At 48.8% G+C, this 21,923-nt stretch overlaps 1 protein-coding gene across 1 annotated transcript; it reads left to right on the forward strand.

Annotated features, from left to right (window-relative positions):
* The first annotated feature begins 11,704 nt into the window (after positions 1-11,704).
* LOC143827047 (dynein axonemal assembly factor 5-like) lies at positions 11,705-21,923 on the forward strand. Its single transcript, XM_077316221.1, has 6 exons — positions 11,705-11,793; positions 13,139-13,286; positions 14,857-15,007; positions 18,513-18,669; positions 19,175-19,363; positions 20,821-21,923. The coding sequence occupies exons 1-6, from the start codon at positions 11,709-11,711 to the stop codon at positions 20,964-20,966; spliced, it is 876 nt and encodes a 291-aa protein (XP_077172336.1). The 5' UTR covers positions 11,705-11,708; the 3' UTR covers positions 20,967-21,923.

A 21,923-nucleotide genomic window follows, 5' to 3' on the forward strand; every position in this document is an offset into this window, starting at 1 on the left:
GTCGAGGCATCCCCTGCAAGGGTGGAAGACATGGATCCCATGAGAGCGATGGCTGTACCAGAGGGCCCTAGTGTGCCATGATGGCCAATGGCCCGGGTCTGCACAGGCGCCCGTTGCTGCCGTACACACCCTCCTGCTGCTGTAACATCCATGTGGGGACTCCGGCCTCCGCCCACATGAGGTCAAGGACATTGGCGTGCTGCGGAGGCGGCCCTGGAGTGTCAGCTGCAATGGCTCTGAGAGCCGCCAAGAAGGCGGCCCGGAGCCCCTCGAATTTCTCCCAGCACTGATGGGGTGTCTGGGAGTATCCAGCGGCCTCCAAGTATTTGGAGGCTGCCCGGAAGATATCATAACAATTGACCAGCTGGCTGGTCATGAGATGGTGTGCGTGGCCCATGGCAAGGCACTGGAGCAAGAAGAGCTCCACTGCCCGGCATTGCCAGCGAGCCCCATCACGCCGCTCTCGCCAGGTGTGCAGCATGGTCGAAAGTGACCAGCCACGCCCAGTTTCCGCCCCTTCCCACCACGCCCGCATCGCGTCCGGCTCAGAGTCTCGCGAGGGGTCCCAGGATGGCCCCCGACGTTTCCAGGGAAGCCGGCATCCCCTGGACGCAGTGACGGCGAGCAGGAATGCCCATACGTGCCCACGTTGCCCTTGCTACTCGGCCACCACGCGGAGACCCCATTACTGGCTAGCAGCCCAGTGAGAGCGACGGCACGCAGCTAGAGCGAGCAGGAAGACCATGGCAGTGTTGTCCAAGGAACCCCGCCCCGGCGGCTGAGGGTCCCCCTGTCCCGGTGGACAACTACCTGATGCCCAGCTCATCGGCATCGGCAAGCACCGGCGAGCAGGGCGGACGGGGCCGTAACTTGAGGGAGCACGAGGTCGTGGCCCTGCTGGACATCTGGGGCACTCCCGACGTCCAGGAGGCCCTGCACATGTCTCACAGGAAGTGGGAGGTCTTTGAGCGTGTCTCCAGGGACCTCCAGGCTTCGTCTGCAGCGCCTTGGAACGTTGGACCAAGACCAAGGCGTGGTGGCAGGAGTACTTTCGTGTCCGTGAGCACAATGACTGCACGGGAGCCGAGCCGGCCACATGCCCGTACTACAAGAGGCTGGCCGAAATCCTGGGGATGCGGGGCAGTGGGCGGCCCCTACAGGTGGCGTGAGCCTCAGTGTGCGGCGTGTTCCCCAGCAGGCTGCGATAGTGGAAGCTGAGTGGGCAGGCCGTGGCCGGCCGCCTGAGTCATCCTGCACAACATCTGCAAGGCACGCGGCCTTGAACTCAGTTTGGAGATGCCGCCTAGGGAGACCATTGAGGTCAAGGAGGAGGGGCTGCGGGATTGCCTGCACACACGGCAGCAGGGTCAACGCATCAGGGACGCTGTGGCTGCCTACATGTTTGAGCATAGCCCACGAAGGGGCGCCAGGTGAATGACAGGAGCGAATGACAGGTGAAGTCAAGGGCCAACCCACTGACGGGAGGGCCATTTATTTTTCTGCCGCGCCACTTACAGCCATCGCTGCCCACGCCCTGTCTGCGACCCCTGCCAGCTTCCCGTGGCTGCAGCCCTGCCATGTCCCCGCACCCTGCGCCGCGGACGGGGGTCCTCAAGAGCTCCCCCTCCCCCTCCTCTTCCCTCTGTGCCATGGCAACCGGGGACTACTTTGAATGAAGACATTCAAAGTAATGAAAATAAAATGAGTCGTTCTCTTGTAAATGTTATTTCCATTTCGGTACACTGCCTTGGTTTACACGAAAGGGTGTCTTTAGCATGCATGCTATATGAATCTGCAGGACTGGTCCTGTTCATGTGAGCAACGCTTAGCAGGTATATTTCGTACTCGTTGTATGGATGTAATCAGTAACATAAAGTAATTCCTTAGCCAACGAGTCTTTAAGGTTGTCATACCCTGTAGAAGATAGAATTTCATAATACTATGTAATAATAACAGAGAATTTGGAAATAGCACTACTTGCTTTTGCTATATGGCCATAATATTTGTTTTACAACTTTACAACAATAATATTTGTAAATACAACTTTTACCTTGTTAAAGTTTTAAGAAACTTTACCTTGTTAAAGTCCTAAGCATATGATGAACTTGTGATGGCATGTTTTCTGCTAACTATATGAAGACATACAAATTAATAAAGTTAAAATAAAGGTAAAATTTCCGCCTTGGTTTGCACGAAAGGGTGTCTTTAGCATGCATGCTGTATGAATGTGTAGAACCGGTCCTGTTCAAGTGAGCAACATTTAGCAGGTATGTATCCCATTTGTTGTATGGATGTAATCAATGACATAAAGTCATTCGTTAGCCGACTATTTAAGGTGTCTTTAGCATGCATGCTATATGAATATAGCAGGTATATATCCCATTCGTTGTATGGATGTAATCAATGACATAATGTAATTTCTTAGCCAACAAGTATTTAAGTTTATCTCATAGACAGTAGAAGATAGATAACACTAAGCAACCCTTAGCAGGGTTTCCTATATTTCCTATTTGTTTTCTGGATGTAATCAATGACATAAAGTTATTTCTTTGCCGACTATTTAAGGTGTCTTTAGCATGCATACTGTAGGAATATAGCAGGTATATATCTCATTCGTTGTATGGATGATAAATGACATAAAGTAATTTCTTAGCCAAAGAGTATTTAAGCTTATCATACCCAGTAGAAGATAGAATTTCATACTATGTAATAATAATAGAAAATTTGGAAATAGCACGACTTGCTTTTGGTATATAACCATAATTGTTAAATATGTGACATTCCTTGAAGAAGGCAAAATAAATTATTTTGGAATCTACTATGGGTTGTGAGGGTTTTAAGAAATGATACCAAGAGACTCCATCTGCAGCATATGATAAACGTGAGGGATATTTTCTACTTACTGTATGAAGTCGTCAGATGTATTAAAGGTAAAATTAGTCGTTCTCATGTAAATCTTGCTTGCATATCTGTACACCACCTTGGTTTACACGAAAGGTTGTCTTTACCATGCATGATATGTGACTCAGCAGGCCAGGTCCTGTTCGAGTGCGCAACGTTTAGCAGGTATTAATTGTATGGATATAATCAATGTCATATAGTAAATTATTTAAGGTATTTAAGGTGTCTTTAACATGCATGCTATATAGCAGGTATATATCCCATTCCTTGTAATCCATGTCATGTAATCCATGACATAAAATGATTTCTTAGCCCAGTATTTTTGTCTTTAGCATGGATGCTACATAGCAGGTATATATCCCAGTCGTTGTATGGATGTAATCAATGACATAATTTCTTGGCCAACAAGTATTTAAGGTTATCTCATAGGCAGTAGAAGATAGAATTTCATACTACTATGTAATTATAACAGAGAATTTGGAAATAGCACTAGTTGCTTTTGCGGTACGACCATAATAGTTAAATATGTGAGTTAGATTGTTGAAGTCTTAAGAAACTATCTTGTAATATAATAGGGCTTCTGCTGGTTTTAAGAAAAAATGTCAAGAGACTCCATCTGCAGCATGCGGGATGTTTACTCTTATATGAAGACGTAGAAAGTAATAAAGTAAAATCAAGGTAAAATCAAGGTAAAATTTCTGTACACCGGATTGGTAAAAACGAAACGGTGTCTTTAGCATGTATGCTATATGAATCTGCAGAACAGGTCCTGTTCAAGTGAGCAATGCTTAGCAGGTATATTTCCTACTCGTTGTATGGATGTAATCAGTGACATAAAGTAATTCCTTATCCAACGAGTCTTTAAGGTTGTCATACCCAGTAGAAGAATTTCATAATAGGTAAAGGTAAAGATATCCCCTGTGCAAGCACCGAGTCATGTCTGACCCTTGGGGTGACGCCCTCTAGCGTTTTCATGGCAGACTCAATACGGGGTGGTTTGCCAGTGCCTTCCCCAGTCATTACCATTTACCCCCCAGCAAGCTGGGTACTCATTTTACCGACCTCGGAAGGATGGAAGGCTGAGTCAACCTTGAGCCGGCTGCTGGGATTGAACTCCCAGCCTCATGGGCAAAGCTTTCAGACAGCTGCCTTACCACTCTGCGCCACAAGAGGCTCTTAATTTCATAATACTATGTAATAATAACAGAGAATTTGGAAATAGCACTAGTTGCTTTTGCCAAATGGCCATAATATGTGACTTACCATGTTAAAGTTTTAAGAAATTAACTTTACCTTGTTAAAGTCCTAAGACCTTGTGATTTTACGGAAAAAAAACAAGGGCATCTGCAGGATGTTCTCTGCTAACTATATAAAGACATCTGAAGTAATATGAAAATAAAATGAGTCGTTCTCTTGTAAATGTTTGTTTACATTTCGGTACATAGCCTTGGTTTACGCGAAAGGGTGTCTTTAGCATGCATGCTATGTGACTCAGCAGGCTAGGTCCTGTTCAACTGCGCAACGTTTAGCAGGTATTCGCTGTATGGATGTAATCAATATCATATAGTAATTTATTTAAGGTATTTAAGGTGTCGTTAACATGCATGCTATATAGCAGATATATATCCCGTTCCTTCTATGGATGTAATCCATGACATAAAATGATTTCTTAGCCCAGTTTTTAAGATGTCTTTAAGCATGCATGCTATATAGCAGGTATATATCCCATTCGTTGTATGGATGTAATCGATGACATAAAGTAATTTCTTAGCCAACAAGTATTTAAGGTTATCTCATAGGCAGTAGAAGATAGAATTTCATAATACTATGTAATAATAACAGAGAATTTGGAAATAGCACTAGTTGCTTTTGCTATATGGCCATAATATGTTACTTACCTTGTTAAAGTTTTAAGAAACTAACTTTACCTAAGTCCTAAGCATATGATAAACTTGTGGGATGTTTCCTGCTAACTATATGAAGACATACAAATTAATAAAGTTAAAATAAAGGTAAATTTTCCACCTTGGTTTACACAAAAGGGTGTCTTTAGCATGCATGATGTATGAATGTGTAGAACAGGTCTTGTTCAAGTGAGCAACATTTAGCAGTTATGTATCCCATTTGTTGTATGGATTTAATCGGAGTTGGGACTTACCCCGAGCTCCTTGTTGCCGACGCGGTGGGCATGCGGCTGCAAAAAGACGCGCCGCGGCTCGGGGCGATCCTGCCGCTTCCCCGAACGCAGCTAGGTGAGCCTCTTGATGAGGCTCGTCAGTGTGCGTCGCGTTCGGGGGGGGCGGGGGAGGAGGAGGGCGTGGCAACGCCTTCTTTAGGGGCAGAGAGAGCGTGCTCTGCCTCTTTCCTCCCTGACGGCACAGCGGGAAGCTTGCTCCCTGCTGTGTCTTCAAAATCGAGGCAGGATTCGTTGGCCCGAGTGCGAAGATCGCAGAGGCAATTTTTTCCTTCCTGGACTTTGGCAGGCAGGGTCCAATTATATATATACATCGGCCTGACGCTCACCACGTCTATTGCCACAGGGGACATATTGGTCAACCGATGCCGACCTCCCACCTGAAGCCCTCCGTCCTTGTGTCCGTGACGCGCTGCCTGCATCCACTTTTCCTTTCGGTGCTGGTTTCTTGGGAGTGGAGATCTTCGGGGCTGCCTTCCTTTTTCCGCCGCCCAAACCTGCGGCTAATTACCGGGCTATGCGCCAAAAAGGGGTTTTGCTGATCCAACAGCCAACCACCCCTTAGACTCTTTTCTCCCCCTTCCTGGGCTCCTTAATGTTTTAATTAAGGGTTTGATTTTTTTTTGTATGTGTGAGTAATTGATATTAATATATATATATATATATATATATATATATATATATATATATATATATATATATATATATATATATATATATATATATATATACGATAATGAATTTTAGTATGTATATATATATACTGTCAGGGGGCTTTTGACAAGGAGCCTGTTCTGGCCCACGCAGATCCAGCAAAGCAATTCACGGTCCAAGTAGACTCCTCGGATGTAGCCATGGGGGCGTGATCCTGCAAGAGGGGGGAGATGGCAAGTTGCACCCCATTGCCTACCTGTCTAAAAAATTCTTGGGACCTGAACGGAATTGGGCAATTTGGGAAAAAGAGGCTGCGGCCGTAAAATTGGCGCTTGCCACCTGGAGGCATTGGTTGGAGGGGGCGGCGGTCCCGTTCGTGGTTTGGACGGATCATAGAAACGTACAAGCCCTGAAGCAGCCCCACTCCGCCAAGCAGATGAAGTGGGCGGAGTTTTTCTCCCGGTTCGACTTTACTCTCAAGCATCTGCCAGGGAAACTGAACTTTTTGGCGGACGCGCTGTCGCGCATCCCCCAGTACAACAGTAAGCGCGACCCATTGGTGGACACAGTCTTCACGCCTTCTCAGTTGGGATTGGTAGCCATGACGCGCAGTAAGGCAAAGGGTGGGATTCCCATCCCTGGGGGTTGGGCCCAGAAGGACGTCCTGGCAGACGAGGAGTTCGCGGCGCTACGCCCCTCCCTGGACGAGAAGGGGGGCCTGTTTCTGAAAGAAAATCGATTGTATGTCCCGAAAGGGGCCCGGGGGGAAGTCCTGAAATTGTGCCACGATTCCAAGTCAGCCGGACATTTCGGCTTCGTGAAAACTTTGCATCTAGTCCAGCGGCATTATTGGTGGCCCTCTCTGCGGGTGGACGTGGAGAAATACGTTCAGGGGTGCCCTGTTTGTTTGACTTCTAAGCCCATGGGGGGGAAGAAAAGGGGTTTGCTACACCCGTTGCCCACTCCTTCATGCCCGTGGTCAGATGTTACTATGGACTTTATAACTGATCTGCCCCTCAGTCATGGGAAAAACTTGATTTGGGTGGTGGTGGATGCTTTCTCCAAGCAAGCTCACTTCGTGCCGTGTGGTGGGATGCCCTCGGCGGCCAAACTGGCATCCTTGTTTGTCACCCACGTATATCGCCTACATAGGAGGCCTTCCTAGGAGGCCGCTCTCGGATCGGGGCCCCCAGTTCGTTGCCAAGTTCTGGTGGGAGCTTTTGAGACTCCTGGGTGTGGAGTAAGCCCTGACTTCCGGGTACCATCCAGAGTCAAACGGCCAAACTGAAAGAGTGAATCAAATACTGGAACAGTATCTCCGCTGCTTTATCAATCACCAACAGGATGACTGGGTGTCTTTGCTCCCGCTGGCCGAATTTGCTTACAATATTTGCTTCAAGCAAAGGTTGGATACACACTTTTCTTGGATAATTTAGTATGCGTTGAGCAGGGGGTTGGACTAGATGGCCTGTATGGCCCCTTCCAACTCTATGATTCTATGATTCTATGATTTTATGATTCTAGGTACGGTCTGACCTATACGTTATATAGCAGACCAACATGGCTACTCGTTTGAATCTATCGTTATATAGCAGGACTATGACTGTTACCCAAATTGCTGGGGATAGCAAGAGGCTGGGTAACACAGGATCTTTACTACCAATTTTTACGGGGTCCTTTCCCTGGAAGAAACTCTTCTTAAATGAAGAAGACAAAAGCTTACACTCAGGGGATTTATTTGGGGAAAACATCAGGGTTACATTCAAAACACACACAGAAGCAAAAACATACACTAAGTTCTACAGGGGCACAAGTTACACTAAGTTCTACAGGGGGCCAAGTTCAAGATTTCTTTCTTGGATCCTTTCTTGGATCCTTTCTTGGATCCAAGCAGCCCAGACACAGGGTTGATGACATCAGGAGGTGGACAGGATGCCGGGTGTGGACAACATAACACACACACACACACAGGGTGTGCGCAAGGCTTGATATAGTGTTTGAAATTCCCCGGCCAGCCCCAGAGACTGCCCACTTGGAGGTTCGTGATTGTTGATTGGTCTCTGATATTATGCGTACCTGATAGGTGAGTTTGAACTGTGATGTCACTAGAGTGGGAGGTGTGGAGTAATCTCATCAAGTAGAACAATACCTTGGCTAGGTGTAATGTGTCGCTAATGGCCCTGTCTTTGTTTTATCAGGAAGGACTGGGGAGAAGACATTTGGGGATAAGAGATGCTGCTAGACAGAAATTACACTGGACAAGAGAGACAAAAGAAGTTGCAGTTAGTACCTTGAAGGGATATTCCTTTCCTGTAGATAGTGTAATGGTCTTTGGCTGGGGGGGGGGTGTGATTTAGATAACGTGCACATTTAGCTCAGTCAGTTGGGCAAGGAGGAAATGTAAGAAATCTAGTGAAGCCCAAACAAGATGGAAACTTAGCCTGGCTTCCTAGGTTTCTTAAGGGGCCCTACTGACTCCATAGTCAGTCTCTGCCAGGCTGGTTTCTGTGTGTGCCAACCTGCTCAGAGTCCAGTCATGGGCTTCTGTGCATGAAGGTATCTCTGTGTGAGGCACCCTTCCATTATGGGCTACCTCTAGGGTAACATGACATCTTGTGATTTTGATGTGAGGCCTCTGTCGGTACATCCCAAGACTGCATTAGCCTTCTTTAGCGCCATGTCACACTTTCTGCTCCAGGGTAAATCTCCACATCAGCCTCTAGACAGAGAGGTGGACAGTGGCTCAGTGGCAGAGAACCTGCAGTGCAGGCAGAGGGAACAACTGCAGGCCTGGAGAGGCCCTGCCGGCAACAGCTGGGAATTTTAGTGCAGCTTTCACACAGTGTGGTCAGCAACTCAAGGCTGTGCAGGGGCTGGCATGAATTTTGGCAAGATTTCCCTCCCCATTTGCCACTCCTAATTGTGTTTCTCATCAGGGAGCAACCAGAGGCAAGCCCGTGAGGAGGTAGAAGAAGAAGAAAAAGAAGAAGAGCTGGTTCTTCTATGCCGCTTTTCTCTACCCGAAGGAGGCTCAAAGCGGCTTACAGTCGCCTTCCCATTCCTCCCCCCACAACAGACACCCTGTGGGGTGGGTGAGGCTGAGAGAGCCCTGATATCACTGCCCAGTCAGAACAGTTTTATCAGTGCCATGGCGAGGCCAAGGCCACCCGGCTGGTTGCATGTGGGGGAGCGCAGAATCGAACCCGGCATGCCAGATTAGAAGTCCGCACTCCTAACCACTACACCAAACTGGCTCTCACTTGTGCCGACCCTTGCAGCCGCTTCCCCATCCCCGTTTCTGGCCTGGAACCTGTTTTTTTTTTTTTAAGTGTGCCGTACATGTTGCTGCGCATACACAAACCTGTGTCCTTGTGAACGTGTGAAAAAAGAATACATGTTCTGTCCAGCCAGGCAGCCTTTAGCTAGAGTACTGAGATGTAGATATTCTCCCCTGTTGCTCTAAAAGAGAGGATGCTGGGAATTGTAGTAAGGTAGCTCTTTTCTTTGTTCCAAATGTGAGTGGAAGATAAGCCCAAATTCCTGGCTAACAGCCAAGGTGGGAAAACGCCCTTCCCTTTTCACCGGACTGAACTTTAAAGAATTACTTTTCCTTCAGGAGAACTCCTGCAACTATATAATCTGCTGCTTTGAGATTCCTAATATAGTTATCTATAAGAAGCTTAGTTTGTGTTGGACACTCTCTGTCAAATGCCATCCAGCTCAGGCTGTGGGACAGAACAATACACGTACATTCAAGTTGCCTTCAAAGAGCACATTTATATGTTTGGGTGTTCTACCGGAACCAGCCTGTTTCTGCCTCGCAGGGCCAGTTTTCTCTGTCCATGCCCATGACAAATTCACAAATTACCTGACCAATCTGGTTCACTGTTGTCCTTATCCCACCACTGCCACCAAATGTGACGAAAGCAGCCTGCTTCTGACTTGCAGACCCGGTCCCATCCTTGCCCACCCCCTGATCCGGCTGGTTGTCAACTTCAGGCAGGTGGCAAAGCGAACTCTCTGGATAACCACTGCCACCACCTGGCTAAAGTACAGGTTCACGGCCGGAGAGCCAGGACCCTCGCTGCTGTCAGGATCTCAGACTTGTAAATAAGAATTCCACTTGTTTAAGGCAGAATCTTTATTCAAGCTGTGTCACATGAAGCTCAAAGACAGTTCTGGCTAAGCCAGGCCAAGTAATACATTATAAGATCCACATGCCACCCCCCCCCCCATCGGTAGCTGTTGGTAACAAGGGCATCAAGGCCAAGACATAACAAGAAGCCACCTATGTGCAGAGTCTGGGAACTCAGCCAGGAAGCAGATAGATAACGGCCAGCCTGGCAGACTGACCTTGGAGCAACAGACAGTGGCTAGAATCTAGAAAGATACAGCAGACAAGCAAAATGGTTACGGTATGGCTAATATGAGCAAAGCAGGACCCATGTAGGCAGGATTCTGACAGCTGCCTCTTCCTTACCTTGCCTGTCTGGGGTCTCCCACAGCCCCAGCTCCTGAGCACTCTGGGGGATGAGATACTGCCAGGGTTCACCCCTCTGCACTTCTGCTAGTGTTTCTGAGTCAGCGAAGCACCACATGGATCGGGGGCCATTGCAGCATGTTGCTATGTGGCTTTTGGCCCAAAAGGGATATTTACAAGCATCCCTGGATCCCAGCCCACCTGCCTCCCCATTTTCGCCTAGGCAAACCACCTGGCTGTAGAGCTCTGCATCCATGGCAAAGCAGACTTCGAGGACGATCTCTCCCATGTTTGGGATGCCCAGTCCAAACGGCTCGGAGACCGGTCTGCCAGGTACCACAGAGCCACGACCATCTCTCTCGACGGGAGAATTCCCGGAGGGGCTGAAAGAGGCTGTGGGACGCCCACTGCTGAAAAAAACATCCTTAGACCCGCGAGAGCCCAACAACTACAGACACGTCTCGCATTTAGCGTTTCTGGGGAAGATGATAGAAAGGGCAGTCGCAAACCGACTAACAGAGTACCTGGAAGAAGCTTCGGTCCTAGACCCATCCCAGTCAGGCTTCCGGCCTGGCCGTGGGGTAGAGACAGCGCTAGTCACCCTGACGGACGATCTCCGTCGCCAGCTGGATCGAGGCGGGTCGGCACTGCTGATATTACTAGACCTCTCAGCAGCATTTGACACAGTTATCACGAGCTTCTAGCTCGCCGCCTCATCGATGCCGGAATACAAGGGACAGCCCTCCAATGGCTGATCTCCTTCCTCCGGGATCGTGGACAGAGGGTTGCAATTGGAGACAAAACATCAGACCGTCGTCAACTTACTTGTGGAGTCCCACAAGGAGCGGTCCTCTCTCCTATCCTATTCAACATCTTTATGCGCCCTCTCGCACAACTGGTACGGAGGTTTGGGCTGGGTTGTCGTCAATATGCCGATGACACCCAGCTCTTCCTCCTGATGGATAGCTGCCCTGACTCCCCCCCAGAAGCATTAGCCAGCTGCCTGGAAGCAGTGACGAGATGGCTCAAGCAGAGTCGTCAAAGACGGAGGTCCTGTGGCTAGGTAGGAAGGGCCCATGCGAGGAACCGCGCCTGCCTGCCCTGGATGGTGTGCAGCTCTCTACGGCTCACTCCCCCAGGAATCTAGACGTGATTCTGGACGCTTCCATGGATACCATGGCCTGAAGGGGGGCCGGTTAAAGAGGAGGGCATTTGCACCATTTGGGGGAAATACCTGCAGTGGTCTAGAAATCAGGCTGGGGGGGGGGAGTGTGCCAGTTCTGTACACATCAGTGTAGGAGCTGCTCATTTGTGGAAAGAGATTGGGGTGGGGGGTTGCTTTTTTTTGTCCAATCCTGTTCTTTAAAGAAACTTTTTCTACCTTTCCGCATTTTCACATCATCACTCACCAGGTGGAAGAGGCCATGAGGTCCCTGGCGGAGGTGCAGGGCTTGGAGGGCTCGGTGGGCCTCTCAGCTCATGCAGTGGGTCTCCTCCGCCCCCGACACCTGGACCTGCTACTCCTCCGAGCTGCTGCAGCTGGACGTCATCGCCACTCACTCAGGTAGGTCCTTCTCTTGATGTTAGCTGGGCCAAACCTACTTCTAGGGACGGGTGGCCGGTCAGTCTACATTATAACAACAACAACCCAACCAAGGGGGGCCGGACGCCATTTCAGAACGTCCTCTGTGACCTCTCCTTCCCATTCCACCCCGTCTCTCTCACGGAGACAAGAATTTCGAGTTCCCGTTGGGACTCACCTCCAGAGACGCCTGCTTGGAATTGGGCTGTGTGACATTCGCATGCTGAAATAGAAGCAGGTCCTTGTCGTGAAGAGAACCAGAGAGAATCAACATTGTGGCCCTCTTCCACCAGGCCAGGGCAGCTTAGAATCATGTGGGTCTCCTTCCTCCCCTCCCCTGAGCTCAGAGCTTATTGGCTGGGTGGACTTCGACAGTCGGCGGGAGCTGGGGCATTGTGGGAACACATTTTATTGTATTTTTATAGTATTTTATTGCATTATTTTTATAGTATTTTATTGCATTTAATTATGTGATGGTTTTGACAACAGTTGAGAGACTCCTTGAGCCTACTTTTGCGGGAATGGGCGGTATAAAAAGTAAATTATAAATAAACCTGTGTGGCCCATGCTGCTTATTTTTCTCCCGGCATGTGAAAGAACTATGCATTTGCAGAAAAATCAACAGAAAGGCCTTTCTCCGTTTCATTTGCATCCTCCCCTTCTTCCAAAGAGCTCAGGACACCCCTTTCTCCGTGCATTATCCGCCCCCCCAAACCTGCAAGGCAGGTGAGATTGCAGGAGAGCCCCTCCCTCCCTCCCTCTTGGGAGCTGGCCACGAGGCATGCTTAAGAGTTCCAGTGTTCATGCTCACCGTGTTGGCTTGTGAACACCATTTGTGCAGAAATGCTCATATTCTTTTCCCTCTGCAAGACATCCCCCCCCTCTTTGAAAGGAATTGGTCTCTACTCATGGATTCTTCCAACAGCTCAAACAAAGAAAAAGTTAAATTCCTCCTGTGGAATAGTAGGGGCCATATTATTAAGCAGGTTGCCAAATTCTGTGCACATGTGCTTAGCACACGGGAAAGACAACTTAAGCTTCAGTAAAGACTTTTAGAGGAATTTTACTATGCATTTTTTATAATGTACCCATCAATTATACAATTTTATATGTTTTAAATTTTGTACTAGCTCCCTGATTCTGCAATTTTTCTGCTGTGAAATGTTTTTTTCTTCTTCTTGCTATCTGTATTATCTAGCCGCACTGCTGCATTAAAAGAAATTTGAATTTGGTCTCAAATCCTTGCTCATCTCTTGGCTAAAACTTGTGATCAACTTAGTCCTGCGCGGGGAAAAACTCCCCTGTTATTTCCGTCTCTGTTTTCTAGACCCTGCCATCGGGGAAGTCCTTCAAGAACTGTTTCTTATCCTGAAAACGTGCCTCCAGACGTCCAAGGACCCCTTGATGCACTTGAAGGTGTTCTCCACTCTTTCACAGTTGCTTCAGGAGCCAAGCAAGACTGTCAATTCAGAAGGGTAGGCACTGTTCCACGTCATCCGGGCACCTTGTTATGCTTTTGCAGCCTTAACTCTTTGGTGTGGCTGTGCCCATGTTACGGCTTGTGTTGGAAACTGTGACAGGATTTTAAGGGTCAGCAGCCTCAGGACTCTGAAGAGGCAGTGTAGAAAAATCCTATGGAAATAGGTTATTTCGGGATTGGGAAATCTGTATGTTCTGGTGAACCTGTCGGAACGCCAGAGGCAGCTCCCGCTTCCATCTTCGCGGTGTAATTTGACAGCGGCAGGATGGGCAGAAATCCATCAGGGATAGCTCTTCTCACCACAGCTCTTGGAGAGCCACACCTGTTGTCTTTCTTTTTTCATAGAAGAAGAGTTGGTTTTGACAGCCTGCTTTTCACTGGCCAAAGGAGTCTCAAAGCGACTTACAATCACCTTCCTTGTCCTCTCCCCACAACAACACACACCCGGTTAGGTAGGTGGAGCCGAAACAGCTCTGACAGAACAGCACAGTCAGGGCTGTGACTAGCCCAACGTCAACCAGCTGGTTGCATGTGGAGGAGTGGGGAATCAAGATTAGAAGCTGCCACTCCAAACCGCAACATCAAGCTGGCTCTCTCCTGAGGGGGAAAAAATGAGGTTTTCGTAACAAAGCGTTATTTTCTTGACTCCTGGGTATTCCTGTATATACTCATAGCCATAAGAACAAATCCATGGATTCCTAAAGTGTCCTTTTTTAATAAAAAGTCAGTTTTAGAGGCTAATATTTGAGCAGCGGATCTTGTTTTGATCCCCTAAAGCAATAACTGTATGCCGTTGATTTGCAAATGACTCGTGGTGACCCCAGGACCACAGGGCGTTCGAGGCAAGAGATGAGCTGTGTGCTGTGGGTAATCTACGGCAGGGCTGGGGGGCAGGAAACGTTGACCAGTGTGTTTCTACCAGTGTGAGCTTCATAGTGGGTGCCATCAATTGTGCCCCCCCCACACATCAGAGAGCTGAGCTGGCCCTTGAAATGAACATGTAGAGAGCTGAGCTGAGCTGGCCCTTGAAATGACCATGTAGAGAGCTGAGCTGGCCCTTGAAATGAACGTGTAAAGGGCTGAACATCCAGTGCTTGGGTTGTTACCATCTTATCCGTGTAACCCGCCTGCATTCTCATTGTACGTTCTTCCAGCCGGGGCTTTTTCATGTCGGCGCAGAGCGGGTTCCTTTGCTTACGCCGGTATGAAGGGCCTGCCTGGATGATGAGGCATCTTATTGGCAGGGCCAGGCACGGCAAAGATTTTCTGCCTCTCTTCTGAGATACTGTTTATACTAAGTCTGTGTATCTTTTCCCCTCTTCCCCCCCCACCGCCACCCTCGAGAAGTTTTAAGTAATGAAATATTGTTAACACACTGTCATCGTGTTAGCTTAACCTCCCTTCCTCCCTTTTCATGCTCTTTTCTTCCTGTTCTGGATCTCTGTTTTCATGTCTGCGGAGGGTGTGTGTGGAATGTGCCTTTTCATCTCTCTCCCACCCCCCCTTCTCGTCATTCCATCACATTCTCACAAAGCTTTCTTTTTTTCCTTTCTTTTTTGCTCCAGGCATTTCTGTAACTACCTCGAGATCATGATAAAAGACATCCTGGCTCCGAACCTTCAGTGGCAAGGGGGAAGAACAGCAGCTGCCATCCGCACCATGGCCGTCTCCTGCCTCTGGGCTCTGATTTACAGCGAGCTGCTCTCTCCGGAAGAGGTGCGTCTGCCCCCCTCCTGCCCGCCCCCCCTTCCCCTTCATCTGGACTTAAAACCCCAACCATAGAGCAGAGTTGTTCTCTCTTGCCCTGACCAGAACCAGTGGGATGAAATTAATTCAAAAGAAATTCTGTCTAAACCTTCGGAAGAAGTTCCTCACAGTCAGAGCGGTTCCTCAGTGGAACAGGCTTCCTCGGGAGGTGGTGGGTTCTCCATCTTTGGAGATTTTTAAGCAGAGGCTGGAGAGCCATCGGACAGAGAAGCTGATTCTGTGAAGGCTCAAGGGGGTGGCAGGTGACAGGGGATGAGCAAGAGGGCTGTGAGTGTCCTACACTGTGGGGGGGGGGTTGGACTAGATGACCCATGAGGTCCCTTCCAACTCTATGATTCTATGAAAGAGGGAGGTCTTTGCTTTGCTTTTAAGTACCAGCTCAAGCAGAAATACATGTCTAGGGAGACAGGGAACTTATAAATTGACAATAGATCAGACTTAATCGGCTTTTTTACCATTGAGAAACCCCCGAAATCTGAATCCAGCTTCGAGAAACCCCAGAAATGGCACCATCATGCAGAATACGGTTGGGAAGCATCGCTGTGGACACCCACCCAGGGCTCCTCCCCTTCCCACCCCTTCCAGGCCCATCACTGGCCATTTGGTGGGAGGGTTGATATGACCGTAGATGGTGACATCACCAATAAATGTTTAACATTTTTACATTTATATATATATATATATAAATCAATTAAAGAGCCTCTTGTGGCGCAGAGTGGCAAGGCAGTGACATGCTATCTGAAACTCTGCCCATGAGGCTGGGAGTTTGATCCCAGCAGCCAGCTCAAGGTTGACTCAGCCTTCCATCCTTCCGAGGTCGGTAAAATGAGGACCCAGCTTGCTGGGGGGTAAATGGTAATGACTGGGGAAGGGAATGGTATTGAGTCTGCCAAGAAAATGCTGGAGGGCGTCAACCCAAGGGTCAGACATGACCCGGTGCTTGCACAGGGGATACCTTTACCTTTACATCAATTAATTCCCACCTGTCCAAGAGACCCCAGGGTTTCATGAAACCCTGGCTGAGAAATCCTGCTGTAGGTAATCCTGCATTTGGACTGGGTGGTTCTTGGATGTGAAGAAGTCAAGTTCGGCAGATACACAAATCCAGTCCAAATGCCCTTCCTATCTACTGCAGGATTTCTCAACCAGGGTTTCATATTTGGTGCTGTGAAAATCAGATAAGGAACATCTGGAATCTCTTTTTCATTAGATCACAGTGCACTCCCGTAAGACAGCCGGAACATCAGCTCTTTCTGTGTTTTCACAAGAGCGGAAAGGTGCTGTTGGGTGTCCAGAAAGGAGTGGGCATTTTAGGCCAAGAGAAACGGCACGTTTGTAGCAGAGGAAACACCAGTGGGTCATTTCTGACCTGAGATCAGCTGCGGCAGCAACACCTATGTCATTCTCCTCCTTTTCTGTTGCCGGTGGTTTTGATGGGCTTTTATTTTTAACTCAAGGCAGTAGCTGCGGGGGGGGGGGGGAGAAGAGGAGAACAGGAAAGAAAACAGGAGAAAATCGGAGGACGGAAGAGGGGAGGAAGACAGTGGTGACAACAAAGGGTTAAAGCTGGGTTTCAGGCCTGAAAAGATTGGAGACTGACAAGATTCTAGTCCAATGGCACCTTATTCAAAAGACTTAATCAAATTTGGTTGTGCTACTTCAGACCAGCAGGTCTATCCACTTTAAGGTTGGAGATTGTTTGTCTAGGTAAGGGGCTTATATTTGAACATGAGCACCATCTTCTGGAATACTGAAGCAAAGCACGTTTTGCAGGGCAATTTTCATGTCAGGCGCTGAATTCAGAAATGTTTACCTCCTCCCTGCAGCAAAACCATGACCCGGAAACCGCCAGTTATCGGAAGGAGATCCATGTGCTCCAACGAGCGTCCAGTTTATATGGTCACAGATCAAAATGCAGATCATAGAATCATAGAAACACAAAGTTGGAAGGGATCTCCTGGGTCATCTAGTCCAACCCCCCGCACTATGCAGGACACTCACAACCCTCTCCCTCAGCCCCTGTAACCTGCCACCCCCTTGAACCTTCACAGAATCAGCCTCTCCGTCAGGAAGACCTCCCGAGAAAGCCTGTTCCACTGAGAAACCGCTCTGTCAGGAACTTCTTCCGGAGGTTTAGACATAATTTAGAATCTTAGAATAACAGAGTTGGAAGGGACCTCCTGGGTCATAGAGTCCAACCCCCCACACCATGCAGGACACTCCCAACCTCTCGCTCCTCCACTGTAACCTGCCACCCCATGAAGATAAATCTTTTAGACAATATAAAAAATTTAAATTTGCAGTAAAATTAGTTAAAAGGACATGGTGATGGCAGCTGTAAGCGCATGCACCATAATGCTTGTACCTTTTCATGGGAATGATTAAAGAAAAAGCAGATGTTCTCCTGTTTCCCAACCACTTTCTACACTTTTTTAAATCTCCAAAACCCAGCTGGGGTGGGGGGCATTTGAGGAAATGCAGGCGTTTGTCAAGAGCCATCCTCTGATTCCTGGCCAGTGAATCAACATACACATTTTCTTTCTTTCTTTACATTAGTTATTTCCATTTCTCACTGAAATCCAAGGCAGATTACACAGTGAGTCAGATACATATATGAGGCTGGGACATTCACTCAACTAGATATGGCCAAACTGTGGCTCTCCAGAGGTCCATGGACTACAATTCCCACGAGCCCCTGGGCCACCCCTGCACTAAAGAGTCACAGTGTTCAGATGGCAGAAAGCTGAAACTGGAGGCTTTAACATAGCACATTAAAAGGATGCAGGAATTACACAGGAGAATCATTCAGCAACAGACACTTGGTGCAGTTCCGTGGTCCACAATCTTAATTATTATCCACGTAAAATATTCCTCAGTCACCTTCATTTCCTTACAGCACAGCAGTCACGCCAAAGAGCTCTGGCCTGGATTCACCCCATCATCCGGAGGTCAACACAGAAGTAAACCCTTTAACGTTCGTTGGGACTTACACCCAGGAAAGGGTTGTTAGTTTTGCAGCCTGTGTGCCTCTTCTTGTGGGGCACACAGATGCTTTGGGCTGATCCTGTGTTGAGCAGGGGGTTGGACTAGATGGCCTGTATGGCCTCTTCCAACTCTATGATTCTATGATTCTCTGCAGCTCCTCCTCTCCCCTGGAGCCAACACCCCCCTCCTTCCACCTTAACCCACCCCCTCATTCCCCAACATGAATCTCAACCACCATCCTCCTCCAATTCTCCATCCCGAACTGCATCTAAAGGGAAATTGCAGCGAGAAAGAGCCCCAGAACTCACGCCCCGCTCCTGATTCCTCAACTCCCTCCCAGTGCCGAGCCCCATTTCGGACCTGCCCCAGGACTGGGCCTGGCTGCGTCCCGCTACCTTCTCGTTCAGCTGAGAGCGTGTCGGGGGGGGGGGGCTTCTCCTATGGCGGCCGTTCCTCTTCTTGCTTCCAGACCCTGAACGTGGAGCATCTGCTGCTGCCCGCGATCCTGGCCACGCTGGATGAGGATTGCAAAGTGACCCGCTCGCTCTCCTGCCAAATAATCACGGTTTTCCTGGAGACCAACGGGAAGCAGTTTCCGTCCAAGAAGCTTACCACCATTTATCCGGGTACGGCAGTGTGTCGCAGGCCCTCCTTATGGTCGTCAGGACCCTTTCGATTCTTTTCAACAACAACAACACCAACAATTGTTGTCGATTCTTTTCTTGTTTACTCCTCTGCCAGTGGAGGCTACATACTGGCCATTGGTGGCACAGGATGCTGTAAATATTTGCAGGTTTTTAAATAACTGTTTCTCAGTATTGTGTAGCTTAGAGTGGCCAGACTGTGGCTCTCTAGATGTCCATGGACTACAATTACCATGAGCCCCTGCCTGCTGGAGATTATCCAAGTTAACTGTTAATTCTAGGACACTTCCTACCCCTGCTTGGCATCCGAGATCTGCAGAGGGGTGACTAGCCTGGGCTTATCCGGGTTAGGGCAAAGAAAAACGGAGAGGTCTGCCATGTTTTTCCACTGCACGGAAATATTTTTGAGTGCCTCAGAGAGGGCAAGGAATGAATTGAATTGTCACATTCACAGGCGGCTGGTGTTGATCATGTTGTGTGTTTTCAGAGCTGCTGAAGTATTTGGACGATGCGTCTCACGACGTCCGCCTAGAAGCCGCGAAAGCCCTGGTCAGCTGGTTCCGGTGCGTCAACGATGACAAGAAGGCCTTGCTGAATGCCAACATCGAGTTCATCTACCAGGGGCTGCTGGTTGAGTTGGACGACCTCAACCAAAACATCCAGCTGGCCGTCTTTGGTATGCCTCGGCGGCTTCCGGAATTTGTTTCCACGAACCAGATCAATTGGCTGGTCTCTGGTTCCTCACAAGATGCCTCAACGAGAGTCAGAAAAGGCAGGATGTGCTGTAGGGCCTGCCAAACAGAGCTCTTCTGCTAGGCTTTCAGATGAGGCCAATGATGGGGACCGCCCTACAGCCGGCTCCCCTGCTGGGCAACCTTGACACTCAGCATGCCCCTATTATTGTTATCCCTTTTATACTGTTAACTAGTAATCAAGCCCGCTGCAACTAATACAGTGGGTGCTAGGTTAGGGAGCCCCCGGCAGTTGGGCGGAGCGCGACTGCCGGGGGCTCCCTGGGTCGGTGGCCTGACGCGTCGGTAGGCGCTTTGCGCCTCCCGATGCGTCAGGCTGCCGGCAAGGAAGCAACTGCGAGCCGCGCTCTGCGCGGCTCGCAGTTGCTTCCTTGTCAGAAGGGCGGGAATCGGCCGGGCCAATTGGAAGGCGCTTTGCGCCTGCCGATTGGCCCAGCTGATGGTCTGTCTGGAGGAAGGGGCCAATCAGGCCTCTTCCTCATCATGGACTAAGCCCGCCCTAACTCCTCCCACAAAGCGCTTAGCGCTTTATTTAGTCCGCGGCGCTTCTGGCGCCGCAGGCGTGTTAAGGATAGGGGCTAAGGGCGTTGCATTCAGGAATACAACGGGTGCTAGATGGGGGGGTGGGGTGGAAGAACTCTGTGGATGGCTCCCCGCCCTCCCCAAGTACCTGGAAAGTCTGCAGGCTGGAGGCCCCCAAGCAGGGAACTCACTAGCACGGGCAGCTCTCACACAGCAGGGATCTGCAGCCTCCGAGCCTCAGAGGAAAGTGGGAGGAGGAGGGAGTGCTCAGTTGTGGGGGGCGGAAGGCGATTGGCTGGCTGCTGGACAGACAGGCAAGCCGATTGGGGAAGGAGGCACTCAGGGACGGGACAGCCGCCCTGAGTGGGTAGTAAGCGCTGAGTGGCAGTTAAGCCATGAGACCAGCTCTTCCTCCAAGGCCTTACTAGAACTATTAAGTGGAACAGATGATTACCCAAATGTTGTTACTATAATGAGCTTTTGCTCGTTCATACCGCTCCAAATGTTTCTGTGGACCTTTCCACTCCCCACTGGTTCTATGTGCACCACCCCGACATAAATGCATAAATAAATTTACCTGGGCATCACCACATGGCAATCTCGGCCTAAGAGAGCATTGTAAAAGTATGCTTACAAGCACAGGTCACTGGTGGCTATTCCTGGACATCTATTAAAACATATATGACGAAATTGAGCAATGTCCCCAATTTTGTTTGGGACATTGGTGTCCTGGGTTTTCAGGAAAATTGCATGCCTTTTTGTGTCGTTTTGGAAATCGGGTGGGTTGTTTTTGGGAAATCAGCTGAAAGCAAAGCATCAACCAATTCCAGTCACTTCAAAACTTTCTCCTTGTTTGCAGATGTTTTGAAAGAAGGAGGAATTCTCTATCTAGACCTGCTGGCCAAGCAAATCAAAGCTGTCCTGCACAAACACCATTCGCCAACCTACCTAGACCAGTTGCTCTCACACACTGAATCTACTGGCTGGAGATACTCCAAATCCTAAATATTGCCTTAGAACCGTTGACCCTTCTGTAGATGGACCGTTTTAAGTTAGCAGTTATTTCTCAATAAGGACCTTGCAAGCACAAAACCAGCAAGCGCTTTTTTACAAGTGTTTGCAAGCAAGAATTCTCCGTTGGGTTTGTCCCACAATATTTATTGCTGCAGATTCCGAGTTAATAATATTTATGCCATAAAACTTAAGTGCCCAAGAGAACATGGCGGTCTGCTACCCAGCTGTGGTCCTTACAAATAACATAGAATCATAGAGTTGGAAGGGGCCATACAGGCCATCTAGTCTAACCCCCTGCTCAACGCCCTAAGCATCCTAAAGCACCCAAGAAAAGTGTGTATCCAACTTTTGCTTAAAGACTGCCAGTGAGGGGGAGCTCACCACCTCCTTAGGCAGCCTATTCCACTGCTGAACTACTCTGACTGTCAATTTTTTTTCCTGATATCTAGCCTATATCGTTGTACTTGTAGTTTAAACCCATTACTGCGTGTCCTCTCCTCTGCAGCCAACAGAAACAGCATCCTGCCCTCCTCCAAGTGACAACCTTTCACATACTTAAAGAGGGCTATCATGTCCCCTCTCAACCTCCTTTTCTCCAGGCTGGACATTCCCAAGTCCCTCAACCTATCTTCATAGGGCTTGGTCGCTTGGCCCCTGATCATCTTCGTCGCTCTCCTCTGTACCCTTTCAATTTTATCTACGTCCTTCTTGAAGTGAGGCCTCCAGAACTGCACACAGCACTCCAGGTGTGGTCTGACCAGTGCCGTATACAATGGGACTATGACATCTTGTGATTTTGATGTGACGCCTCTGTTGATACAGCCCAAAATGGCATTTGCCTTTTTTACCGCTGCATCACACTGCCTGTTCATGTTTAGTTTACAATCCACAAGTACCCCAAGGTCTCGTTCACACACAGTGCTACCTAGAAGCGTATCCCCCATCCAG

Source organism: Paroedura picta, chromosome 17, assembly GCF_049243985.1.
Source record: "Paroedura picta isolate Pp20150507F chromosome 17, Ppicta_v3.0, whole genome shotgun sequence".
Classification (NCBI taxonomy): Eukaryota; Metazoa; Chordata; class Lepidosauria; order Squamata; family Gekkonidae; genus Paroedura; species Paroedura picta.

What these genes read in the sequence shown, in the direction of transcription:
- LOC143827047 (XM_077316221.1), top strand. Translation starts at nt 11,709, where the DNA reads ATGCAGTGGGTCTCCTCCGCCCCCGACACCTGGACCTGCTACTCCTCC. An exon ending in CGTCATCGCCACTCACTCAG is followed by an intron (nt 11,794 to 13,138) that starts GTAGGTCCTTCT and finishes TCTGTTTTCTAG; the next exon opens with ACCCTGCCATCGGGGAAGTC. An exon ending in GCTTACCACCATTTATCCGG is followed by an intron (nt 18,670 to 19,174) that starts GTACGGCAGTGT and finishes GTGTGTTTTCAG; the next exon opens with AGCTGCTGAAGTATTTGGAC.